The sequence below is a fragment of the Tiliqua scincoides genome, chromosome 5, assembly GCF_035046505.1.
Source record: "Tiliqua scincoides isolate rTilSci1 chromosome 5, rTilSci1.hap2, whole genome shotgun sequence".
In the NCBI taxonomy this organism is placed as follows: Eukaryota; Metazoa; Chordata; class Lepidosauria; order Squamata; family Scincidae; genus Tiliqua; species Tiliqua scincoides.
This window is the reverse complement of record NC_089825.1, coordinates 26,490,556-26,518,251: the sequence shown is the minus strand read 5'-3', so window position 1 is coordinate 26,518,251 and position 27,696 is coordinate 26,490,556. Positions and strand designations below refer to the sequence as shown.

The 27,696-nt window shown below is 41.8% G+C and overlaps 1 protein-coding gene across 1 annotated transcript in view; it reads left to right on the top strand.

Moving 5' to 3' along the window:
- CDK6 (cyclin dependent kinase 6) overlaps window positions 1–27,696 on the top strand; it is a 93,080-nt gene that overhangs the window by 13,348 nt on the left and 52,036 nt on the right. Inside the window, exons 2-3 of the mRNA XM_066627579.1 lie at window positions 15,348–15,483; window positions 26,557–26,724. Of these exons, the coding sequence (XP_066483676.1) occupies window positions 15,348–15,483; window positions 26,557–26,724 (304 nt within the window). The remainder of the gene's footprint in view (window positions 1–15,347; window positions 15,484–26,556; window positions 26,725–27,696) is intronic.

Below are 27,696 nucleotides of genomic sequence, written 5' to 3'. Positions count from 1 at the left end.
TGTAATGTGAGATTCAAGCCCAAGAGATAATACTTAACCATAAAAAAAACAGTGAGTTACAAAAGCCTTTTCTTTTAATAGTTAATAGATGATACCCAGTGACAGAAACTTGTACTTTGGTATCACAGTATTTACAAGGATTCTTAAAATTTGAGGTGATTATGCTGATTATTTGCCATAAAAGAAGTGTGACACCATTAAGAATAGATCTATCAGTCTGCCTATTTTTCTAGCCATCCGATTGTATTGTTTTTATGTATAATGTTTCCTAAGATACAGATTTGCTTTCTTAAAATTAAATGAGACATTAATTATTATTTCAAAAAATCAATTTGTCAGCATACAAAGCTTATTTTGTCCTGTACGTTAAACCCGTTCATTTTGAAGCAATGATAAACACATGGTTTAAAAATATACATGTGGGTTTAGGAGGGCAGAGAATTCATGTATAATTAAGTTCTTAAGTCTTTTTCCTGACCCTGAAGAAGACATCCCTATGCCTAGATAAACTATTCACATAAATGTGTTCCTTATTATATTTTATAATGTTTTAACTAAGCACTGGTATCATTTTTAAGTGCTATGTATTTGAGCCGTAAAGCTCTTGCTATTTATAGTAAAACTGTTTTGTCAGTTTCCATGGAGAATGGAGTTCTTCTGTTTTAAGTTTTCCTATGAGAAAAACTTTTGAAAAGAAATCTTCATATGGTCAAAACTCAAAGGTTTGTCAGCTAACTATCACAGGTTCTGGTTTCCAGGGAACAGGCCTTAAACATGTTACAGTGCAATCCTATGCATGTCTACTCAGAAGTAAACCCCACTGAGTTCAATAGGGAATGCTCCCAGAGTAGTATGTGCAGGAGGGCCCCCATATCTGTGGATCCTGTATCTGCAATTTCAGTTAACCACAGATTGGATCCTTCCTCCCCTCCCCACATGCCTCCTCCTTAGGAGGAGCCTTTCTCATATAATCTTCTACAAGACTCAACACAGTTTGCATAGGCAGGCAGGTACTCAGGATGTTATCCATTTCTTGCTGGGTGATTTCTCCACATCCCTTCATTTCTAGCCAGCAGCTTCTAGTCACCCATCCAAAGTAAGACCCAAGCTGATCCTGCTTAGGTTTTTCAGGCAAGGTGACAGCTCTACCTCCAGACCACACCTCCATCCCAAACATGCTCCCTCGTGTGCTCTGTAGTATGTTTTCCTGATGCAGTCCTCATCAGCAGCCTGGTTGTAGCATTCTGAACCAGTTGCAAGTTTCTGAATGCTTGTCAAGGGCAGTCCCGTGTAGAATGTGTTGCAATAATCCAGTTGAGATGTAACCAAAGCATGGGTTACTGTGGCCAGATTTTACTCAGAATTGCACTCAGTGGGTCTGTAATAAGGAGACAAAAGATTGTTGTGGAGATGTTACCACACTGGAATTCATTTCCAGCATATGGGAGAGGTTACACATAGACCAACCCTTAATTCATGTGTTGTTTCATGCACAGTTTACTCAGAATTGAACTTGCACAGTATCCATCTATTAATGGGGGAAGGAACCTGGCATGAGCATTGATGTTGTTGTGTTCATAAAAACTTTCAAAAGTAACTTTTAGCTTTAAAATTCAATTGGACAATCCTTGGAGAAGTTGTAGCTTGTGAAGCAAGCACAGTAGGAAAAGAAAACGGACCCAGTGCATGTGGCCATCTTGTTGCAAGAATTCCCCGTGTTTGATTATGTAAGATACAAATGAATCATTTTTTTAGATTGAATCTTATTAGAAAAATCCAACCACAGCCTTGCTGAGTGGTTTGCAAGTGAGAAGAACAGAATGAAGAGACTGTCAGACTGTTGTTACCTCGCTCAAAGTATTAGGTATTCATGATATAGGCGGACAAACCACCACCGATGAAACTCACTGAGCTAAATGACTCAAAAGCATTTGTGGCTGTTTAATAGTTCTGAGAATTCCCCCTTTAAAAATCTTCATGTTGTATACCGGCAGTGCCACTGGATGTTTCCTAAACTAGCACATTTCTCCAAGCGTTGTGTGAATGCTGTGCTTAGTTCTGCTGATGGTTTCTTTCCATCTTTGAAGCCAGACCTGTAATGTAAATGGGATGGGGGTGGGGGTGAGGATTCTACATCTATTTTTTTCCCACATTTGATCCGGTAGTTTGCATACAGCTGCTGAGTAGACAGCTACCTTTGAAAGAAACATTTGGCTGGTTTAATTTGATTAGAGCAAGCCACCTCAATCATTTCTTCACTAAGACTGCTTTCATTTTTGCTTGGCAGTAGGAGTTGGGAAAGTACTGACTAGTAATGGGGGGAAAGAGCAGAAAGGGACACAAATGAACTGAGCAATGAAATGGTTTCAGTGGAATTTTTAAAAGTTAAATATGCATAAAACACAGGGTTTTTTGTTTCTGTTTTTATAGCATGCAAAAATTAATTCAAGTGGTTTAAGTTAACAAAAGTAATCTTTGGTCTTTGTAGCTAAAAAAAGAATGAAGATCAGGTGTGAAAGTGTCAGCAACAGGCTTTTGGAAGAGAGATTTTGTGATGTACTCTTTTAAGATGGTTCATTTCAAGCTCTGAAGTAAAAGTAACAAGAAAATATACAACTTTTTCCATGTAAACCACTGTGAACTTTTGTATACCACATTTCCACAAAAATATTTTTTAGAAAACTAATATGTATTTATTTTTAAAATCAACGTCCTGTGCTTTCCTTTTCCATTAGGGACGTATATAAGGCAGCTAACAGCAGTGAATACAATTAAAAATGCAATAAATCAATAATACTAGGAGCAGCAGATAGAAACCCTTAACTGACCACAAGCAAGAAAGCCAGCTGAAATAAAAAATGCAAAATCAGAGTGGACATCAACCCCACTTCTTGTAGGAGGGAGTTCCATAATAATAACTGTCAATTCACACCTTAAGAAAACTTGTTCCAGTTTTTTTATAGCTTAGTCATGAAAGTGCTGCATCACTACACTTCATTTAGCTTCATTTAATTTAATTTTATTTTTTAAAATTGAAAAGACTGTTTTCTTGTTGCCTACGTAGGCAGTTTAGGGCCCCATCCTATCCAATTTTCCAGTAGCGGTGCAGCTGTGCCAATGGGGCATGCACTGCATCCTTTGGTGGGGAGGCAATCACAGAGGCTTCCTTAAGGTATGGGAACATTTGTTGCCTTACCTTGGGGCTGTATTGTGGTTGCACCAGGGCTGGAAAGTTGGATAGGATTGGGCTCTTAGTCTCATGGCCATTGGAGAAAAATTCCCTAATTGTAATTCCTTTTTCTAGATCAGAGATCTTTTTTAAAAAATCAGAGATCAACTGTAGCTTTATTGAATTAAAAAAAAAAAAAACCCTCTTCAGATGTTACTGGAAGTGTGTATTGGAGCACATGGAGGGAGAACATATAAGAACATAAGAAGAGACCTACTGGATCAGGGCAAAGACCCATATAGTCCAGCTTCCTGTATCTCACAGTGGCCTACCAGATGACTCAGGGAGTACATAGGACAACAAGGTAACTGCATCCTCTGGCAACTCCCTTGCATGTGGCATTTTAAGGTAGCCTACTTCTGAAACCAGGAGGTTGCATATACCCATCATATATGTGAGCAGAGGGCTTTGGAAGCATGTCAGTGTGATGGCAGGGCTTGCTGGTGTGCCATTGATTCACAGTTTATGCCAGCTCAATTGAAGAAGAGAGTTTAATAGATTGAGATGGCTGAGTAAAAAAGTAGAACCATTTGGAGAATTGGTTAGATTCTGTAATAATATTCTTTGAATATGGCAGACTGCCTCTTATAAAAAGTCTTGGTGATATTGACGTGTCACTAGGCATACTTCTCCTAGACTATTAAAAAAAGAAAAAAATTACGTAGCCAGACAGAAATGATTAAGAAAAACTGACATGTCTGGAAAATAAAGTGATGTACTGAAAAAGCAAGAGGGAAGGGTGGAAAGAACATCTTATCGGGCACTGTTTCCTTGAAGTAATATTCCTAACAATGAAACCTTTTACAGGACTGGTGACATGGTACGTTAATAAGGTACTGGCCTTTACAACTCTTGGGCACAAACTGTGGAAGTGAAAATTAGTTTGGTGGTTTCAGCTCAGTCCTTACCAGACATTTGTCAACATCCCAAAACCACAGTAGAGTTTGGCAGGCAGGACAATTTGATCCCCAAAGAGGTTCAGGGAAGGAGGACTTGGTGCTCTGGGTCAGGAATGACTGAAGGCAAAGATGTGTGCTGAAAGCTTGCCTGGGCTGACCTTACTGGGTTGGCCTTGATCCTTAACTGTTTACTTCATTTTCAGAGGAACTCTCTCTTCTCAACACCAACATAGGAACAAAACAAAAGTATAATTTGTAGAGCCACCAGCATGATTCTGTGAACCCTATACTGTTTGCATGCAAGTCTTTAGGACTGTGTACAATTTCTGGCTGAGTGATGGGGAGTGGTGGAATGGATGGAGAGGGTCATAAATTCACCTCCTTTGGAAGAAACCCTCCCTAGACTCTACCATACTGGAGAATTACTGACCAGCCTCAAACCTCCTGTTTCTGGGCCAGGTAATCAAGTGGGTAGTGGTGTCTTAGCTCCAGAATCTCATGGATGGACGAGATTATCTGGACCCCTTTCAGTCTGGCTTCAGGGCTGGCTGTGGGATAGAAACAGCCTTGATCACTGCGGGACAAGTCAAGGTGAATTCGTTCCTGTTGGTCCTGCTGGACCTCTCGGCAGTAGTTTGACACCATCGACCAAAGGGAATCTTTCCAGTGTCCTCATGGGACTTTGGCAGTTTGTACTGTTGCTCCTACAGCTACGTTGGCTGCCAGTTCAGTTCTGGGCACAATTCAAAGTGCTAGTTTTGACTTTGAAAGCCCCATACAGCTTGGGACTGGGCTACCTTAGAGACCACCTTGTCCCATTTGAGATGGCCAGTCCCTTAAAGTCATGGGGGGGGGGGGCCTTTTGAGTGCTGCCAGCAACTGAAGCTAGGTTGGTAGTGAGACCTTTTCCATAGCACTACCACAATTGTAGAACTCCCTTCCTTTATAGCTGAGAACCTTACCATCCCTGTTGGCAATCTGGCAGGTTCTAAACCAATGCTTTTCAACCTTATGGCACACTGACAAGGCACTAAAATTGTCAAGGCACACCACCAGTTTTTTGACAATTGACAAGGCACACTGTACTGCCGGTGGGTAGCTCACATTTCTCAATGGCCCTACTACTAAATGACCTTCCCCCCAAACCCCTGCAGCATACCTGCGAATCATTTGCAATGCACCAAAGTGCCATGGCACACTGATTGAAAATCATTAGTCTAAACACTTTCCTGTTTCACCTTGCCTTTTTGGTTTAGCTTCCTTTGTTATTGTTATTGGGTGCTGTTTCTTCTGCCATGCTGTTATATTGTGTTTTCCTGCTATCTTTTCCTGCTTATTATGTTTTTATTGTATTTATGCTTTTAAATATGTTGGAGGCTGCCGTGAGCACCGGGGGTCACAAGGGAAAGGCACCTCATAAGTCTTTAAAATGTATATAACTACTCTGCTGATGCAGATGTGATGACCTGTGCATTGGCATACGGGTCTGTTCCACATTTACATATCACTTTCTTTCTCATCACTTGATTGCCCAGCACTTAACTGAATGGCAGCTGAATGTGTGAACCAACTCTATTAGAAAGTGTATGCGCAGTGGCTGATAGATAGTAAGAAAAGTCCTAATACAGTGTTTCTCAAACTGTGGGTCAGGACCCGCTAGGTGGGTCGCAAGCCCATTTCAGGTGGGTCCCCATTCATTTCAATATTTTGTTTTTAATATATTCAACTTGATGCTACCATGGTATGTGACTGCATCTGGGGAAATGTTACAGCTCTGTACTTTGAACAGGCTACTATGTATATGTTTTTAACAATGATAGTCGATGGGGCTTTCTCCTGGGTTAGTGTGGGAAAGATTGCAGTCTAGGATTGTTATAAATTTTCCTGCTTGATGATGTCACTTCTGGTCATGACATCACTTCAGGTGGGTTCCGACATATTCTCATTCTAAAAAGTGGGTCCCGGTTCTAAAAGTTTGAGAACCACTGCAAATAGATCAGGCCCAAAGGCCAACTAGTTCAGTATCTGTTTTCTATAGTGGCAATCTACTGCCTCTGGGAAGTCCACTAACAGAAGAGAAAGGCATACTTCTCTCCTACTGTGGCTGCTCTGCAGCTGTGGAAAACAGAGGCATAGTACTACTGAACCCAGAGATAGCGCAGAACCATCATGACTAGTAGACTTTGATAGAACTATAGTCTGTGAATTTGTCTGATCCCTTTTAAAGCCATCAAAGCTAGTGACCATCGCAACATCTTGTAGCAACAAGCTCTACCGATTAATTATATTTGGTAATTAATCTTTGGTGATTAATCTGTGATGACTCATTCATCCAAGAGAGATGAACTGGCTCAGACCTGATCTGCCCAGTCATACAAGTCTGAGTTTCTGAGACTGTTCATAGCAGACTGCAGGTTTTAGATGCATGTTTAAATGTTCCATTGCATCAAAACTTTGCTAACGATGGTAAAATAGCGTATTAGGGGAGAATATCTAGAGTTCTCTTTCATGTGTTTTCCACATGTGTGGGGTTGTTTTGTGTGTGTGTGTGTGTGTGTGTGTGTGTGTTTTACAGGGGGAAAGCATTTAAAGAATCCCCAAACTGCAGTCTGAAATGGAAGTTTCTGGCCCTCTGTAGCATATGATTTAATTAGCCTGTGTAGGTGGGATCCCAGAATAGGAGATAGGGCATAACCCAGTGATAGCACTTACTTTGCATGCAGAAAGTTCAAGGCTTAATCCTGGGCTAGGAAAAACCCTGATCTTAAAACCCAGTATAGATAATACTGTACTGCTCTCTCTGCTAGGCTTTACAGAATTTACTGTGCATGGGGACAGGATATTTGGGTTGTTATGACCAATCACCTGTGTGCCCAAGGCCTGCCCATCATGAATCAAGACCAGGCATACGGGCATCAGAGGGTGCTCAGTGGGTTCACATCACCCCAATTCTTCATGAATTTAATTGGTGGACTCAATTCTTGGTGCTGAGTTGTGATCTTTATAGCACAATCATATGCATTCCTACTCAGAAGTAAGTCCCATTGTATTCAATAGAGCTTACTCCCAGTAGGATCATCTCTTCCAGTAGTTGCCTCTCCACATGCACCTATCTTCAAATCAGACCACGTTTTGGATACCTTTGCCATCCATAGGCATCCATCAAGAACCAGGCATTTTAGGGGGCAGTACTGACCCCTCCTTGATGAGGTTCAGTAGGCTACTATCCTGCACTCCATTAGGAGGTTGGTTAAAACCTGACTTTTTGTTCTGCTGTTGCTGGGGAAATGAAGGTTATGATGGTATTGCTTGAATGGTCTTTGATTTGGATTTTTTGTTTTGGTGCCGCCTTCATATTGTGTATATTGAGTTTAATGTTATTGTTCATTAATTTTGATTTGAAGGTTGCCCTGGATTGCCCTGAGGCAAGGAATGTGGGATAAAAAATGTTTTAAAATTGAATGGATAAGGATGAATGTAGACATCTAGGAATGAGCCATAGGAAACGCAACTGAGGTCCCAATCTGAGCTACACCAAAAAGGTGCATGCTGCATCCTATGGTGGGAGGGCTCAAGAACAGCCCTGCTGGATCAGGCCATAGGCCCATCTAGTCCATCCTCCTGTATCTCACAGTGGCCCATCAAATACCCAGGGAACTCACAAGACAACAATTGACCTGGGCAATGTGAAGGCAAACGGCAAGTAAGTAAAAATATTATTTCCTTAAGGTTGTGCAAACTTTGGAGTTTCCTGTGGGTCTCCTTAGATATACACCACCTATTTTGGTGGCATATGTCCAAGGAGGGAAAAGGAGCTGGGAGATTTTTTTTAAAGGGGATAAGATCCAGCACACAGCATGACCACTAGATCCACCCCCTTCCCCCACCCCATGGAATGTCCTGATCCTCCTCACCCCTGCTGCTGATTTACCAGCAGCAGAGAATCTAGGAAGGCTGCTGCCTCTCGACCAGCCCTATCCTCCATTTCTGGCAGCATCCTGGTGGCAGTCTATAGCGCATCACATTTTGAACACAAGTTCTGCTAGCACAGTCTGACAGTGGGATTGGGCTGTGTGAGGCAGTGCATGATTTGGGGGCACTGGCAACACATTCTCCAAGGTTTGGGAGAAAGAAGAACCAATATAAAACTCCATTCATTATACAGGAAACTACTACAGTTCTCCATACAGGTGCCCTCTTTTTTGTGATTTTGCTATCACAGCAACATGGATGGCCATATAACAAGGAAAGAAGAAAGGAAATGATGTGTTGAAGTAAAGAACAGGGGCAAGAATTCCAGAGGGTGGGGAGAGGGAGTAGACTGGGTCAAGAGAAAGAAAGTTCAAGTGAACCCAACTTTTTCTTCTGGGATCTTGAATTCCTAAACATTTGAAATCCTAGGAATGCATTTAGCCTTTCTATCAGTAAATCTAGCTCTCTTGATTCCTTGCTACTACCAAGAAATCTGCCTGAAGTCTGCACCTGCATTTGTCATTGATGAGTTTTCTCTTGGCCATTTTACTTTAGTCATTGTAAATAATGAAGATACACAATAGGTTGTATTTAGAGAGCATTCAGTATGGGAATCTTGTATTAATTTGGATTCACTTCTCTTTATTTCTGCACACAATGGTAACCCTTTAAACTAAAGTTTCACATGCTCTAGCTTGCTACAAAGAAAAAATAAGCAGAAACTGGCTGGGGGGGAAACTGAGTAAGTTTTTATTCTTAACTTAGCAGGCAACTGTTATAGACATATGTTTGTATGGATTCATACATACAAGGACATAAAAAGTAAGTCAATAACAAAGTAGTCACATCCCCAGCAAGAAGGATTTTCTTACAGGCTCTTTTCTGCTTCTTCTGGAAGTATTTGGAAGTGAGAGTGCTAGTTGTTATAGTTTTGATCTTGTAGCAACTCCCATGAATGTGGAAACTAGTGTCTAGTCCCGATACGTGTTCTACGTGAAGGTGGTCAAAATAGCATCTGTGGTTGGAACATAGGATAGTTGTGTTCAGACTAAGACTGAAGGGTAAATGCAAGAGCCAGCCACCCATTCCATAGTGAGTACTGGTGGACCTCAGTATCAGCAGAGCTGGTTATCCACAGTTCCCCCACCCCCTACCAATTACCTTTGTTTATGTTGTTTATAGGCATGCGAAGGAATCATGTACTTGCTTTAACTAGATGCTATAAGCAGAAAGCTCATAGCAAGACAAGCAGGTAGGGCAGCCTGCAACTAGAGGGGACGACTCAGCGAACGTGTTTCCTGCTTCCTGTTAATGTTTGCTGAGTTGTCCCCTCTAACTGCAAGCTGCCCTGCCTCCTTATCTTGCTTGCCCCCCTTATCTTGCTTTTGTACCCTGCTAAATTTAGTGCTGTGCCCCCCCGTACCTACACTACTGCTAGCCTTTCTCTCCAGAGAGGATGGCTGGGTTGCCATTGGTTGTTTTTTGGTTGAAACTAGAAAAAATGCTGCTGCAGTATGGAGATGACTGTCCATCATATATGCAATTGGCTATTTCACATTTCTTTTTTAATATATACCTGAAAAAAGGTTTGTGCTAAGTCCTGGCTACAAAATGTTGTTTTGAATGACAGGGTAATGCATAATTAGTAATTATTAATTACGGAAATATAAAATATCCCCATATATAGACCAGAATGCATGCATCTGTGCTCCCACAATGCCTCGTAGACTATGAAATCAAATGTTGACTGCCTTATCATTCTACCAGAAGTCTCTCTACCAGAGAATCAAATAGGTGTTAGGAATAGCAGCTTGATTTCAGCTAAGTTGAACAGTGACTCTGAGTGCTATTTCTTATTGAACAATACAGGTTGAGTCTTGTTATTCGCGAAGGTTCTGTTCCCAGAACTCAAGTGGATGGCAAAAATTGCATTAAAGCAAATCCATTTTAAAAATAATGTCCCTTTGCTAGGCAATTTAAAAACAGCCTTGCTGACCTTTGTGATGTAAGACAGAGTCATTAGGCAGACAATCCATCAATCAGTCTCTCTCCAGGTGCTTAGAAAGGCTTCACTCCGAGCCAGCGACCCCTCCCTTCACCCAGAGCAAAGTTATTATCTTTCTTTCACGTGCTCAGGGGGAAAGGAGGGGTCACTTGCCTTGGAGTGAAGCTGTTCTAAGTGCCTGTAGAGAGAACGATTGATGGATTGTCAGCCGGCTGCCTTCTCTTGCATTAACGAGGCTGTTGTTAAATGACTTTTTTCCTTTAATTGAAAGGGCCCTTCTCGTCCTGTTGAGATAAAACCGTAAGAAAATCCGTGGATAATTAGGTTATACCTGTAGTGTTCAGGACATAATTCACTGGGTACTTCCCTTGTGCAAGCCCTTTTGAACTAGCATGTTCTGGCTCGCTCTCATTCATTGGAATGGAACTTGCACTGGAGAGCTGCCTGGTGGATTGTGCCCTTGGATTTTTAGACTATCTTTCTCATCCAGGTTCTGAAACAAGTGCATGAAATATTCAGCGGGATGGGGGTGGAGGGAAATCAGCCACTGAAATAATCCAACTACAGATTGTTTCCCAGGATAAATCATTACCTGCTTACTTGCCAGGCACATAATAGTATCAAACTTAAAATAGGTCATAGTTTTATTTATTTTTCGAATCAATATCACTTTTCTAATTTTATACTACCCAAAGCAATTCACAGCAATTATATCATAAATAGAGGTGTTTGAAAACAGTTATTTTACTTAGAAGTAAACCCACTGTGTTCAGTAAGACTTAGGTTGGAATCCTGTGTTATTTATCAGGAAAAAAACACCTCTAAAAATATACAATGATAAATACATAAAAGCAGTAACAATTCAGTCTTCCCCACATTAATAGCAAGATACAGTCAGGAGCCAGATGCGTATAGCCCTTGCCAACCAAGAGACCTGGCTGTCATAAGCATTTTATTGCTCTCTAAAAGGTGTACAGAATGTTGATGGGGTTCACCCTCCTCTGCACAGTAGAATCTTGTTAAAATATTGCATTAGGCAAAAGAGTACCTTTGCCAATGTATTAAATACTTGGCAAAAAAAGGTGTTTAAAAAATTAAGTAAATGTTGTTCTACAGAAACATACAGTTGGAAATATTTTCCAATGTTTATGTCCAGATTTTAGACCTGTCTGGCTCCTCTGTGTTTGTATGTGCCAGGGTGGGTGACTTGTATAAATACATTGCAGGTTATTAAAACCCCAGTCGGATATCAGGGAATTTAACCTTGATAACTGTAACATAAAGTGACTTTGCCATGCAGAAGCCATCTAGCTACGTTCAATTCCCTTCTCTAAGACAATCTAAGGATACTGTACTGTAGGAATATCTAATAGGGGAGAGAAATGTGAGCAAGCATAGTTAAGCCTACAATAGGTTTCTCTTGTTTGGAAGATGGATATTATGTTTGCAAAGTGGTGGACTGTTTTTTTTTAAACTTATGGTACTTAAGGACCCTGACTTAAGGTTGTCCCAACTCAAGAATAGCCGCATTGCGCTTTCGCACAGGTTTACTCCATCTGCTCTGATGTTTTCATGTAGGTGCAATAGCACTAGTTTCTGAGATGGAGAGAGACACTCCATTTCTGAGATGCAGAAGTGGTGGGTAAAGGTGAACCAGTACAGTACTTAATAGGATTGTACTCCTGTTTCCCTCCAACTAATACAAATGCAAATGCAAACTGTAACTGTTGTAAAATGCAAGTTATAAAATGCCACTAATGCAAATGTAGACCCTCTCCCATCTAAACTGCTCCTTAGCTCATTTTGTGCATTAAAGAACAAAAAAGCAGGGTTACCACAGAGTGTCCATTTAGTAATGTGAATTATCTATTTTGTAGATTGTTTATTGAAATAAATATTTCTATACTGTTTTTCAACACGGTTGAAAGTTGCTCACAATTGTGTTTACATCAAATAATGTTTCATTAAGTGCAGATCTCCAGAAACTAACCTGTACTTATGTAGATGGCTACCTGTATAGGGTTGTGATCACAAAACTGGGTCGCGATCACAGAAGAGAGCAGTTTGGAGCGGAGGGGAGGCCTACAGGCTCCCTGCACCCTCCAGATAACTGGCACTCCCCCCCCCCCCGGTAGGTTTACAAGACCATTGATCATGGCGGAAATGCGATTGCTTGGCGCCATCGCTGCAGCCATTTCTGGGCCACTCCTCTTAAGAGGACCCACCAATTTGAGAACCACTGTGCTAAAGCATGGTTTGAATTCATGCATTATTTGAACAAGGTCATCCACACAAAGATCTGTTCACATAAGTGGTTTAGTCACATGAAGAGTGAAATGTTGGAAGAGAAAGCTCACAGGTAATAGCTTCTCAGAAGGAATGTTACACTACATTCACAAGTAAATCACTTGGTGTGAGAAGTTATATGTATATAGTGCTTGAAGCCCCCATTCAGCTCAAAGTTAATTGAGACTTCTGTCCTTAACCCAGGTAATCTCTGAAATGGCAGATTAATATTTTAATCATTACAGGGCTTCCGCTTACAGGCTGGTTCAACTCTTTGTTTTTAAGGATAGTAGCATTAACCCAATTTGTAAAACTCTTTGATATCTGAAGATGAAACAGTTCTAGACAAAGGCAAGCATTTTTCTTAACTGCATTGTGACCGCTCTGGTAGTATAATATGTGTAACCTGCTAACAAGACCTAGATGGTATCTTCAAGAGAGAGAGAGAGAGAGGTTACAGTAGGTAGCAGGCAGTTGAAAGTGGAGCCTGGGAAGAATGGATGTCTAGGACAGATGATCTAGATTTAGAAACAGCAGCTCACTACTTTTGTTGGATTCCTTTCCTTTTGCCATTATGTTGCTTCCTTAGCTGAGTTGTCAGGGATTAATTTTTTTACACCCTTTTCATCTAGGAATGTAAAAACAAAAAAATTTTCATATAATATTTCCATAGCATTATTATTACCATCAAATCCCAGTGAATGTTGTTTAATCAACCATTCTCAAACTTTTTTTTTTTTTGCTATGACTTCTTAGGAGTTCTTCTCTGGTTCCAAAGCCCCCCATTGAAGAAGGATACAACGTGTTCAGATAAACATTAAATCCCCTTCTCATAGTTTTCAGTCTGTGGCCCTGTTCAGTTGTGCAAGGGCTCCCCGGGAGCCATATGGCCCCATTGAGAATGGCTGCTTTAACTGAAAGGTACACTCTGCACTGGATAGGAAATAAACTGTTCCAAAATTAAGGTGTTGTGCAATAAATTAATTATAAAATAAAGGTGTTGTGCATTACTGTCGTGATAACGTAGCACTGATAGCTGTAGATTTACATGGTCTTAATTTGCTTATTTTTTGAAATAGCGGAATTCGCAAATTAAGACTGGAAGTGCTAATTACACGGCCTTGTTGAAATGGCTTGTTGACGATAAGGGGGCAAGCTACTCATTTTGAATGAATGCTGAATGTACAGGAAAGAAGGAAAATGCAGGTTTTTTTCACCTCCTTAGCCAAATAGCAAAGGAGATGTGGAACCCTAAGCTGCTCATCAGGGCTTTCCTTCCACTCTCTTCCTCTGTTGGAAAGAGGAAAGGCAGTTGGTTTGCACTGCACTTCCCTAGTGGTTGTAAGTGCTGGAGCTAAATTGAGAATCACAGTAGTGAGAGGATTTGTATCTTTCTTCTCCTACTTTGAATTGGCAGGAAATCTGTTGTTGCCTCTGAACCAGCAAGTAGGAGATGGGTGGGGGGAGAATGATCATCAACCAGGGGTGTGCTATATTTGGAAGGGGCTGGTACAATCTGAAAGCTGTACCTGGACTTCTGGAGCTAGCCCAAGATGTTTCAGCAGGTGGGGCAGGAGGGGCAGCTGATCCTGCTAGTGTGACAGAAAGGAAGAGCCTAGCGAGAGACTCTGAAAGTCAAAGGAAGTGAATGCCAAGCCCCCTCTCCACCTATGTTAGAATGTGTCCTTCAGTATTTCTGAAGAAAGGTGTGTGTCTGTTTGTCTATGAGTCATCCCATTGGCAATCTCACTGGTCCGCTTCCAGTAGCCTCCCTCTGTAATCACCAGTCATCAGCTTGAGTGCTTGCTGACTTTTCCCCTAACCCAGTGTTTCTCAACCTGTGGCATCAGTACCATCAGTGGTACTTGTGGTGGTGTCTGGTGGTACTCATGGGAGTCCTGGACACCTGCTGCCTGGCTGTGAGATCAGGAGTGTGACACAACAAACAGCGATAGGAGGCTAGGCTCCATGCTCAGAAAAGCCCTTCCGTCCACCTTGAGGTTCTTACTAGTGTTTGTCACATTGCATCACATCTGGCCTCCCAAACCAGAAATAACTTGCCAGTATTGCCAGTTACTTCTGGTGGTACTTTGAATAGGTGAACCATGTGAAGTTGTACCAGGAAGGACAAACGTTGAGAAACACTGCCCTAACCCATACCAAACCCATCGTTTCCTATGAAACAATGAATAGGAAAACCGTTTTCATTTGCACATTTTTTATATACATGCAGTCTTGCAAGAACATTAACTCTGTATAAATTGAGAATAACCTGGGCATCATTTTCAGAGTGTATAAAATAAATATGCATTGTATAGCCATGTTACAAACCTAATGTCCACCTACAAATCAGTGCATGTTTTGCCTCCAGTCGCAATGTTCTTTCTAGTTCTTTCAGTGACCACGTGCAGATTGTGTCATGATCCAGATAATGTTTTTGAGCACCAGTCAAGACTAGTGCATGCTCTGGGGGAAGGGCTTTTGTGCTGTGCTGCATCTCAAACTGTGCTGCTCATCTGTGCTGCATCTCAAACTGTTCTTGAAAGAGCCTGATTCCAAAAGCATCATGTATGCCATGAAGGGCTGCTGTTTACTGTGTGTGTGTGTGTGTGTGTGTGTGTGTGTGTATCAAAAGCCTCACCAAGTGCACATGTTAGTTGTATTATTGTTCTCATGTGTTCAAAAGGTATAATACAATACAAAAAATGTTTGGGTTTCATTGGATGGTAAGCAACTTATAGATTTAGAAACATTGGCTGTCCCAATATGCTCTGTCCCAATACCCTCTGATGAGCTGTGCATTCTGTAATGGGATTTGTCAAGATCTGTTGCATTTCATCTTTTATGAAGATGTGTATCTTTTATGTAGAGGTACAGGTGTGTGTGTCTTCAAATTGCCCCTTTGTTGGTTTTCATCCATTGCTTAGCATTTCTGTTTTTTTCCCTCTCTACTTAGGTTGTTCGATGTATGCACAGTGTCCCGAACAGACCGAGAGACAAAACTAACACTAGTGTTTGAGCATGTTGATCAAGATTTGACCACTTATTTGAATAAAGTTCCAGAGCCTGGAGTGCCTAGCGAAACTATAAAGGTATCAAAGAAGGGTAGGGGAGGTTTGTACATAATTTTATGAAATAAAAATGCTGCAAAGAAAGAGTCAAAATGTTTTTCAGGAAAACTCTAGTCTGATTTAGAGAAGAGTGAACTAATTACGTCATTGTGTCTCAAATTCAGTTGTACTAGTTCATCTTTAAAAATGTGATTGTTTCATTATAAAAATATAATAGTTGAAAAATGCAGGGGGGGGGGCCCGTATCCATGTATCCCGTATCTGCAGTTTCAGTTAATGGCTGATTGGATCTGTGGGCCCCCATGCACTTCCCCTGCATGCCCCCTCTGGAGGCGGGAAGCTCTGCTCCCCTCGCATGCAAAGGCTTTTCTGAGCCCCACAGGGACTGCATGAATCTACTCAAAGCTTCTGCATGGCTCAAAATGACCATTTCCAGAGGCTTCCCTGGGCCTTAGAATGCCTTGTAAGGCATAAAAAAAGGAGTCTGGGGGAGGGTCATTTATTAGTAGGATCATTGGGGGATGTGAGCCCCTCACCAACAGCATGGTGTTCCTTGTCAATTATCAAAAAACGGATGGTGTATCTTGACAATTTTAGAACCTCGTCAGTGTTCCATGAGACAAAAAAGGTTGAAAATCACTGTCTTAAAGGGGCAGGGGGTTGGGAACCACTGTCTTTACTGGTACTTGTACACTGTACTCAGTGTTGGATCCTGTTCTCCACTACTACTGCAGAGCAAAGCATAGGATTTGGCTGCTAGTTTGCTAGCTATGGAAGAATACTTGTTCTATTTTCTCCAGTTCAGGCAGTTCCATTGTGATCTTTGCTCATTCTAAGTGGAGTGGTCTGTACGTCTGTTGCCCTTCTGTTCTGTTCTGTCTGTAAAGCAGTAACTGCGTGTCATCATCGCATAACAAAGAACCAATTTACTGTGAAGATCTGGCTCCTCTGAGAGTGTCAGTCTTCTGTGTTGAACTGAAAGTAATTTGCCATCTGCCACTGATGCACATAATCGGTTGATCATATTTGAAATGTAGTATTGATGTTGCCCAATGTACTGAAAGACAAAATGAAAAACTCCAGGGACAAATTCAGACAAATTACAATAACATATATAAAAGAAAACATTAAAAAAAAATTTCAACATCCTGAGCGTTACTTGAATTTAATAAGGGTGAAATAATTTTACTAAAAAAGCTATTCTTTTTTTAGTGCTCCAGTTTGAAAAATGAATAAATATTTATCCTATTTCACCTTTACATTTTAGTTTAATATAAGATTGATATTACATACAGTTTCTACTGCTCTTTAATTAATTGCCAGTGATCTGCTCAGCATGGTTTGGAAGCAACAAGTTCCTTTCCTGACATACATACGATCTAAGGCTACGATCCCCATGCGCTTTTTCATGGAAGTGAGATTCATGAGGCTTACTTTGGAATGAACATACAGAGCATTGGGCTGTATACCTTCAATTCTGCTTATTGACTTCATTGGGAGTGTAGGCTAGTAAAATCAGGGATATATGGAATTATAAGAATAGAAGATATCAAATTGTCATCAAGGCTCACAGTGTTCACCCAAGAGCCTTCACAAAATAGCCTTTCATAGGTGAGCCCAAACCGGTTTCAGTAATTGCATGGTGCTTGTATAACAGCTCAATCCCGAGCTGCCAGCCTTGGCGGCTCCGTGGAGGGCTCCTGCCGGATCCTGCGCCTCCTGCACTACCGCGGAAGGCACCTCAGGAGAAGGGGACATTCATCCCTTTTTCCTGAGTAAGGGAAGCAGCCCCACAATAGGGCTAAAGGTCGGCACTAAAGTAAAGGCGCTCGTGTAGGGCACGCAATCTTGCACGAGCGCCTGGGATCCTGTGGAGCTCAGCTCTGCGGATCCGCCTCTCTCCCTCCCCCCGACACGCCTCCCGCCTGCCCCCTGGCATGCCTCCTGCCGGCCTCCCTCCTCCCTGGAATTCCTCCCCCATGCCCCTGGCCACGCCCCCACCTCCCGGTCCAGGCAACCACCGAGCCATGGAACCCGGGCCACCACCACATGCTAGCCCAGCTCCGGCTAGCTCCGGCTGGCGCTGGGCTAGCTCCAGTGGGAGGCCAGCGGCAAGCCCCACAAACGTGCCTTACGGCATGTTTGCAGCTGTGGTCCGTGGCATGGAGCCATGCCGTGGACCTCAGGATTGGGCTCTAACTCTCCTACCCGTGGGGAAAAAAGATTTTACCATCTCTTATTTCCAAGATTTCTCACATAAAAAGTTCAAAATCTAGCACAAGGCATCAAGTAACCAACCCATGTCCCATCTACAGTAATTTGCCCTTCATCTTGTTTGTTCCTATATTTGCATACATTTGAGCAAGTTTTTTCCCCTTTTTATTTGTGTTCATGCTCCGTAATCAACATGCCATTTATGTTTCTGGATTCTCAGGTTTCAGAGCAGTATAAATAGAACTATCTTCATTTTGAGAATATCCCAATTTTTTAAAAGAAGTCCAAACAAAGGCACACATTGGAAAGTTAGAGCATAACTGGCAGTATTCAGAAAATTACAAATGAGGACATGAGTGGTATAACAGAGATGTACTGTTTGGGTGCTTAATCTTTAGAAACTTGCCTGATGAGATTATTTTTCGCTTCAGTTAAGTGGATCTGATACTGCAGAATCTAAGAGAATCTAAACATTCAGGAAAAGCATAAAATGTTGCCCTGCTGGAAAAGTAATACTTCAGAATTGAGGAAGGAGGTGAGAAGTCAGTGTTCGAATGCTCTCTCATATTTAAAATAAAATCTCCCTGCAGATAGGTAACTAGTATGAAAGGGAGCTGCTAAGCTAGAATTTGCCTTCGCATGTTAGTTTTCTACAAGCATTTTTCTACGTTTTTAAAAATGTATTGAATGTTGTATTCAAACATGACATCACCACACCTTCATCCTAAAGACTTGGGACAATAGTGCACATGGCTTTTTTTTCAACAGCCTTAAAACATTTCATTCATTCATTGTACTTTTATCTCGCTTTTCTCCCCAAAGGGACCCAAAGCAGCTTACAAAAAAAAAAAAAAGGATGCAAAAGTTCAAACATAAAAGCACACTTAAAAAGCAAATTACGCAATAAACTAGAACTCATCATACAATTACGTAGTAATAATGTGAAAACAATAAAACACTATTAAAATAACACGTAAGAGCAGTAACCACCACCTTATAAAAGAAGGACTAAAATTGTAAATGAGAGATGTCATTTAAAAGCTCAAGAGCTCTGAAGGGTTGTCTAAACAAAAATTTCTTCAGGCCTTGCCAGGAGGCTTCTACGAAGGAAACAGTTCTTAAATCAAGAGGAAGTTCCATAGGTTTGGTGTCACTACTGAGAAGGCCCTATTTCTGGCCACCACTCCTCACACCTCCATGGGTGACAGCACTTGTAAAAGGGCCTTCTCTGATGACCTGAGGAGACAAGCAGGATTGTACCGAAGTAAGCGGTCCCTCAAGTACCCTGGCCCCAAGGCATATAATGCTTTAAAGGTCAAAGCCAGCACTTTGAATTGGACCTGGAAATATATTGGCAGCCAGTGTGACCATCCATTGGCACATTGGATTGTGCCATCACATTGGCAGCCAGTGTGACCATCCGGAGAATCGGGAGAGTTACAATGGGTCGTTATTTATTTAAAACATTCATATCTGGTCTTGCAACCTCTAAATGGAGGCATTTTTGCAGCTTCCATGACACTTTATTAAAAGCATCATAACAGCAAGAAAGGAAAATAGACATAAACAAAAAAAACTGTTAATTACAACAGAGAAGTAAATAGAAATCAGTCCTAAACTCTATGTATCAACCATCCAGCATTCCAGAGTTTGCTGGAGCAAAAAGTTCTTTGGTTAGCTCCAGAATTCATAAGGGGGGGGGGGGTTGTTGGCTCTCCCAGGAGTTTCAAAATCTGGATGTGACCCCAGGATGTATATTTCCACCAGCTATACGTCTGGTTTGTATCTTTCAGTTTTAGTCACTATATCAGCTAGTGCTCTTACTTGACTTTCTACAGAATGTAGAGAAGAATATGGTAAAAATCCATGGTGTTGATACCTCTGATGTTAATTATCTGAGCTGGTACAGAATGCTTGCAAACATTCTGAGTGCTCAGGGAACAAGAAGATCAGAATATTTGCAGCCACCCAGCTGCTGTGGAGGAAAGCAAAACTGTTCCATTTACAACCAAAGGGGAGAGCAGCTTCTGCAGGAAGGCAGGATCTTCAGGCAGGAAGGCAAGACATAAGTAGGTTGAAGTTGCAGAGGAGGCAGTATTTTGACCAGTGTAGTTGATCCCCTGTCATTGCCCTCTGTGTGTTTGGCCAAAATGCATATAGTATTCTCTGTCTTGCAACAGGTCTATCCAATTGTGCAGCTGCCATTTAGGGATCTCAAAAGGCTTCTGAATGTTATAACTTGTTAATGGAGATTCCAAGGAGTTTTCCATCTGTTTTTATTGTTTAAGAAAAGATTGTTATTGGAGCAGGAGAGTGTGTGGGTTAAAGTCTGGTTCTATATTGTTTCATTTGAATATAACTTCAGATATTCCTGTTAGGACAAGTAAAGCATATATCTTAGGAAATGTGCCTGACTGGGGGAGGATCAATTCTGACAGCAATCTTCTCTTCCCTCCTTTGCTACAAAGGAAATAGCTGCACACCACAGTTTAACAGAAAGAATGCATAGGATGTTGCAAATATAAAAGGAGCTTAATGAAAGAGTATACAGATGTCTTTCATGTACTTTAAATTGGAAAGGCTAATTTTGAAACTAAAGGAAAAACAGTGAGCTATGAGCCATATGCTTCATATTACAGAAAGCATGCCTTGCGCAGTCCTGTCATTCAAAGAAAAACTACACAGATCAAAACAGAGGAGACATTGGGGGAAAATGGATTTCTGGGAAGTCAAACTATCTATAAAAATATGTTTTGTAATCTGGTGTTCTTTGCCCAATTACTACTGATTAAACCAGTGACCTAGCTTCAGGGGGAGAGAGACCCTTCTCCAGTTCCTCCCCCTCCCCCTGGCTCCACATGTCATGGAGAACAGCACTGCATGGTGTGTAGTGTGAGAGGAGAAGACACAGATACAGTGCCAGCCTGCATCTGTTGCTGCTGTTGGTTCTCGCTAGGATAACAACTCATACCACACTTGAACCTGCCCTTCTGCAAGGATACACGATGTGTTTGTTTAATAGGAAAGTTTGGCTAGGAGCTGTAGAGCAAATAGACCTTACCCAGTTGACCTTCAATCAGTACTAAATGGAAGGCTTCCACTGAGGTGGAAGTTCAGAATTGAAACTGGGGAGAAAAGGAAGAGCAGTGTCAGAGGGCAATAAGACTAAACACTGGAGAGTTGCTGCCAGTCAGTGTAGATAGTGCTGAACTAGATGAATGAATAGTCTTACTTGGGACAAGGCAGTCTCATATGTCCCATGTGAGCACTGGAGCTAGAAAGCAGGTGGAAAACTACTGGTTGCTCTCCAAAGCAGATGGAACAACCATGCATATGTGCCTGTTCAATCATGCAGCCTGACCAAGCTGCGGGGAGCAACATGTCCTGAGAATTTCTTTAGGGAAGGCAGTGTAGTTATATAGTAAGCCCATTCCCAGTCTATCCTCCCACTGGGAATGTTCTCCTACACCCATATTTGGCCTAGGAGAAGATGACTGGGAGCATTTATAAAGCCCTGAACCCGCTCTGCAAAGAGTTTTTGCTAAAATGGCAAATGAGAGGGGGGTCTCATGGTGCATCAGTGCAGATGCAGTCAATGAGAACTTGAAATCTCAAGCTGAAGATGGCAGGCCCTCAGCAAACCTTCAAGAAAGCCTTACATTTTCTAGTGCCTGTTTTCCTGCAAATCTGGTGAGGGTAACTCTGATGCACTAGCTGGCAAAGTCACACTGTATTGTGAACAGCAGACCAAGAACAGTTCTCCAGCAAGGATAACAAAGGCCCACCCCATGGTGATTGATGAGAATGGTATAAAAGTGAAATGAGCTGGAAAGTCATCATCTTGTCTTTTCCTTTGCTACAGGAAAAGCATACCAGAGAGCTCTCTTTTCTTCTGGTCCTGATAAGATGTCTAACGAAGCATAAGGAGAGGTTACATGGCATGGAAATGTGTTACACCCAGCTGCTCACTAGTTTTCAGGGTGCACAGTAAATAATGCTGTTTAGTATCTAAGTCACAAAGGAGAACAGTACTCTTTTGATAGTGATTCCTAGCCTCTTTCATTTGCTTCCCTAAATATACAGTTTGCTTCCAATTCATTGAGTGGCATTTTGTAACAGTACATACTTTCATGTGGTGGGTTCTCCGATTGGTGGGTGGTTGTTTTTTGTTTTTTTTAATTGGCAAGAGCAAATGAAAGGTTACACAGGCCCTGATGTTGTGGAGGCACTTCAGTTTGTTTAAAGTTGTTTGAGCTGAGCTAGTTTAACCCTCTGAATTCATTCTAGGTAGAGTGAGTTGTTATAGCAGGAGACAGCCCTAGTTTATCACCAGATGCAATGGTTTCTTAACATGTTAGGGAGATAATATGTAATTTGGAAAGGTATTTGTTTATTCTATCAATCAATACCTTTGGCAAGTTCCTTTGTGCCCCCCCCCCCAAATTTGCAGGAAGTTTCATCAGTGCACTAGATTAGGTTTAACACTTTTGCTAAGCTTGGAAATTTAGTTGCCACCGCTTTTTCTCCTCTTAAAAAAAATTGCTAGCTTGGATCTCTTTTTCCCTAAATAGGTGATATTTCTTACCCATGCCAAATTTTCTCCACATATTCCATGGGGAGGAACTGTAGTCTGAGGATAAAGCAGTGGTGTCATTGAAGCAGAGCTGGGGGCACATGGCCCCCCCATGACAGAGTGGTGCTTAGCGCTCACCTCAAGTTCATGATGAATGCAGTGAAGTTGGCCCTCCTGCCTGCCCTTGGCTCCAAATGGAACTGTTCTCAGAAGTGAGGGCTGAACATGCACAGGCAAGGGGGTGACAGCAAAGACGCAGGGGTGTGCCACCCTCCTCTGTGACATCACTTGGCAGGGGTTGCCACTGGGTCCTGGCAGTGCAACTGGGGTAGAGCACCATCCTGTTCATATGAATGGCCACAGGTTCATTACCTTGCATCATCACCCAAAGTGACCTGAGTGGCATTGCTGGGAATTACCCTTCAGATTTTTGATGGCATCGTACTATTATAGTCACATTTTTCGCTGCTAAAAAATCAGTGTTGATGCATTTAACATCACCTGCATCAGCTTCAGGAAAATAGAAACAAGGATCAAGAAATATCACCTTCATGGACCACAATCCCAAATACTAGAATGGGTGGGGATCCATGAAATATTACAGGGTGGAGAAGAGACAGGGATATGAAGGGAAGAAAATTCCCAGTGTCCCACTCCCTATCCATTCTGATCTCTCCTCCTATTTTTCATAGAGTGGATCCAAGGGAAGAGTAGCCTTACTCCTTCTTTGTGACTTGTTTGTAGTCTTCTCATAGTGGGAGGGGCAGAGGTAGAGAGTCCTTCTATGGCTTATCTTTTGGAAGGTGTGGATAGAGTTAGGAGAGGAAGTTGCTACAGTGGTTTTTGTTGAAGAAGGTTGGTCCATCCCCTTCTATCATCAGTCTGCAGTATGAACTCAAGAGAAGGTGCAGTCTTCAAAAACAATGGTTACTTGCTTGCTCCCAGACTATGCCACACATTCAGGGACAGTGGAAAGGCACCTGTTTACATTTCATGGGTTTTTTGACCTTCGAAGTAGCCTCATCCCTGGAAACCTATTTGTTTCACTGAGCTGGCTGGGTTATCTTATGAAACAGGTGCTTTTTCCTTTGGGTTTCACTGTTCTTCTTTTCCCCATGCTCAGATGAAGACGTATCACTTGCTAAGAGGTGATTGCAAGCTGCCACTCAAAACAGTCTTAATCTGAAAAGTAGATAAATTTGCGAATTCACTTATTTGGGCAAACTTGATCTCCTGAAGCTGCTTGCAAAAGCTTTCCCCCCTTTGGTGCATTGTTTCAGCTTCCTAATCACTGACCAGCTGTCTTGTTAGTGAATAGAACTGTGGGCCCCTTGCCATGTTTCATGTGAGGTCTTGGCTGGGTGGCCAAGCAGGCAGCCTGCAGCCTCTGTCAAAGCAATTCAAGAGGTATTGGCACAGCAGTGCCCCCATTAATTTCTGCTTGTCACATGCTGTCATGCAAGTTACACCGAAGAGGAAATGACCGTTGGGAGAGAAAAAAAAGTGTGCTTGTGGCACTTAGTCCCCTCCAGACATTATCCCTGAGGTTAAACAAGTGGATACAATTAGCTGCTGTCTACAAACAGCTGTTAGGAAGGAGGAACCCAGATCTGGGCCCCATGGCTGTGTGTCTTTCCTGTTAGTGAGGGGAGTCTTCTATGAACATCAGCCATATTTTTAACCCTTCACAAAGATGTTAGGTTTTGGTGTACAGAGACAAAGCAATTGCTGTGAGCTGTAGGACACACTGATGCAAAGCACAAAATAATGATGCGATGCGATTCCAACCTATAAACGATACTATTCCATAACTCAGTTTCTAGGTTCCTAGATTTTTGTCTATTCTGCAGGAATCCTCATTTCAGGCATTTGTGGATATTTTTGTAGTTGCAGTTCCTCATTATCCCTTTTTCAGTTTGAAATAAGTGGTTTTTATTGTAAGTTTAGTCAGTCATACGGCTTGGTATTTATTTCCTAAGCAGATTTTTGATAATGTTGAATTCTCTCTAAATTTTCCTTCAGATTAAGCAGGGTTCATTTGAAATTTTCTGTAAATGAGCTGGTGGATAAGCATAAGTTTGAGTGTTCCTATATGACATTATTGTATATATTCTTCCCCTTTAACCCTGGTATCCTTCCCCTTCCTCTGTTTTTTTTCTTGTGTTTTATTTTTAGACTGTGAGTGCCTCAGGGCAGATATCTGCTCTTCGGTTGTAAAGCACCCTACATATTGAGGACACTGTATAAAAAAGAGGAAAGCACCCCCTTCTGAATTGGGTGTGATTCCCATGTTCTCTTTTGGCATGGTGAAAGCATCCGTTTGACATGGTGAATTTATAATTTTTCATGAATACATCAAAGAGGCCTTAGCATCAAAGATGAAGCTGAGAACTGAATGGCTCCTTAGTGTGAGATATGGATGCATTCATAAGAAAATTTTCACAAGGTGAAACTGATGAAATAAAATCACCAAGCTGACTCTTCCACATCAGCAGTGAATGTGAAATGTGAGGCTCAGCTGAGATGTATTGATATTTAGTAGGCAGATGACTCAAACATGTTGATAATATACCCCAAAGTTCCCTTGCACTAAAGCACATGACTTGAATTTTTGCACTGGAACTATATTTTAGCAAAGAGAAGCATTAATAAAGTTTATATTGACTCAGATGGAGATTCCAGTCCTGAGTATGTGGGACCAGTGGCTCCTCCACTTTAGTAAAATTGGAAATGTCATTTGCTGTGGCTACCTTACTAAAATAAGGTCTGGACATTGCAGTGATGGAACAGTGTTCTGGCAGCGCAAGGCCCTTTTGAGCAGCATAGCAGCCAGACCACTGTTGCAAGCTTCTGGGAAGCTCTTGCAAATGGGCAGTGGCTTGATGCACACAACAGCAGCTCCCAAAGCCTTGGTCAGTACCAGTATGTTGGCAGCAGAAGTGTGTCATGCCTGGTGAGGGGTAGATCAGGGAGGGCAGGGAATAAGCAGAGTTTGGATCTCTGCGGCACAAGTGCACACCATATCCTATCCCTTCTTTTCCAAGCCGCCACATCACACCACTTTTTGCTCCTTGGACTTACACCAGCAAAATGGCTGGTGTAATTTTGAAGAGACCCATATGTGATCAGGCAGCCTAATGGGGGGTAAGTAAAAAATATTTGTACAGGTGCAGCCTATTTATCCACGGATTTTTTTATCTGCGGATTTGTCTCAATGTGAATGGGGTGGAGGAACTGAAAGTCACACACACCTTTGCCTCCTTTGCCCTGCGCTGGTGTCTCTCTCCATTTCTAGGCTGCCCAAAACACTGCAGAAAGGCTCTGCCTCGCCCAGGCAGGGAATAGCCCTGGAGCCCTGGAAGAGGTTCCCCTTGCAAAGGAACAGTAACACTCCTGGAGCCCCTGAGCCAGCAAAGAGGCCGAAGAGTGGAAGGGGGGGCTGAAAATCTCTGTAGCCAGAATCACATGCAGCAAGGTGGAGCTCACTCACTCATTCACTCACTCACACAGGGGCAGGTGTGATAGCAACAGAGGAGATTGCTTTAAAAAACCCAGGGAGTGTTTGCCAAATTCCCCCCCCCCTTGAGATGACATGTTAAAGGCTGACATCTCAATGAGGGTAGCATCTGATGTGTGGCAGTTCCAGTCAGTTGTTAGTATAGTTTTAGACCAGAACTATGGAAGCAGGTTTTTTTTTTCTTTCTAAAAAGTACTGTAATTTCCTCTTTTCCAGTAATTTCTTCATTGCTGATTCAGTGGAACATAACAGAAATAAAATGCAAATAACTGTATTTGCTGAATAAGAAGGCAGTTAATAATGTCAGTATATCAAGGAGCTCTGTGATTGGGAACATAGTTGAGTGTCACTGCTCCAGACATTGATTTGGAGATTTCATTCATGGAGCAATCATAGGGTTAATATGCAGGTTTTTGTGATTTGAAGTCCCTTGATCTACTGGGTCATTGTCTTCGGCTCCCCATTAGGGCACAAATCGTATACACTGTATGAGGCGGCGGTGGTTTTTACGAGGAGTCTGCTGTTCCCATGGCTGGTTTCCGCAACCAGTTTCTGCAGCTTCCTGGGGAACCATGGCTCACAGTTTGGGAACCATTGATATAGTGGTTTTGCCTGTCAGATCTAGCTTCTGTATGAGTTATGAATTTTCCTGTGCCAATGGTGGGGGGGGGAAGTGTTTGCATACCTTTGTAGTTAGTGATACTGATGCATGTATACAGTGTATGAAAAAGTGGAACGAATTCTTTGTTTCTTACCTTCTTATCAAAGTTCTTGATTGCTTTATCCCTAGGACATGACATTTCAGCTGCTACGAGGGCTTGATTTTCTGCATTCGCACAGAGTGGTCCACAGAGATCTGAAACCTCAGAACATTCTAGTAACCAGCAATGGGCAGATAAAATTAGCCGACTTCGGCCTTGCACGGATCTACAGTTTTCAAATGGCTCTTACCTCTGTGGTAAGTTTGAGGTGTTCCTCTTGGACTTTATCTGAAGCCATTGCAGTTATGCTGAATGAAAGAATTACTCCTGTGAATTACAAGGTCTGAATAACATAGTAAAAGCTTTTGCACATATTGTTCTTTTTCATCTTTTCCCACTTAATTAAATGAGTTTTACCTCAATATATTTGCAGTGCCTTCAATTGCACATTACACTGTCTGTAGGATACAATTTTGTGCTGGTATGGTTTTGCTTCCTAGGTGAACTGTCTTCAAAGTTAATGGAACAATTACCTCTTTACTTAGCAAGCAAGGAGTGAAAAGTCTGAACAGACAGTACAAAAATCATATAGTTTAATATTTGAAAAGAGCAAAAGAAAATATGCACCATGGACTTGTTTACATGACCACTTACATCTCAAGACAACCTCTGGTTGTGATTCTGCTACTATTTGATTATATGTAATCAAATAGTACATACCTCTGCATTTGAAGAAATTTACAAGGAATAAGGACAGTTTAAGATAAACAAAATTTTTTACAACTAACAACGTTAATTCTCCAGCTGTTTGTTCCGAGTATGACGTATGCTGTTGTTTTATTCTGGGTTAAACTGTTCGTCCACCATATCAGTATCATCTCCACTGTCTTTCTAGGGGTTATTCTCAGTCATACCTGAGGGTGCCAGAAACTGAATCTGGAACCTTCTACACTGAGCTACTGCAAGAATACTTGCCTGCCTCTGCTGGGATCAGCAGTAGGGTCATATCAAAAAATTATCTTCTTCCAACGGAAGGAAAGGTTTGGTTGCAACCCATAGATACTGCTTGAATCCTGGAATGAAGTGTGGAGCTTGCTGCTAAGCCTGAGATGTTCCTGTGGTAATGCATGACTGGTTTGCCAGCCCTTCAGAAAGATGTGGAACAGAATGTTAGAATGTTTAAACTTGTCCAGACTTGGGTAAAGAGTGTCATTTTCAATGTGTTAATA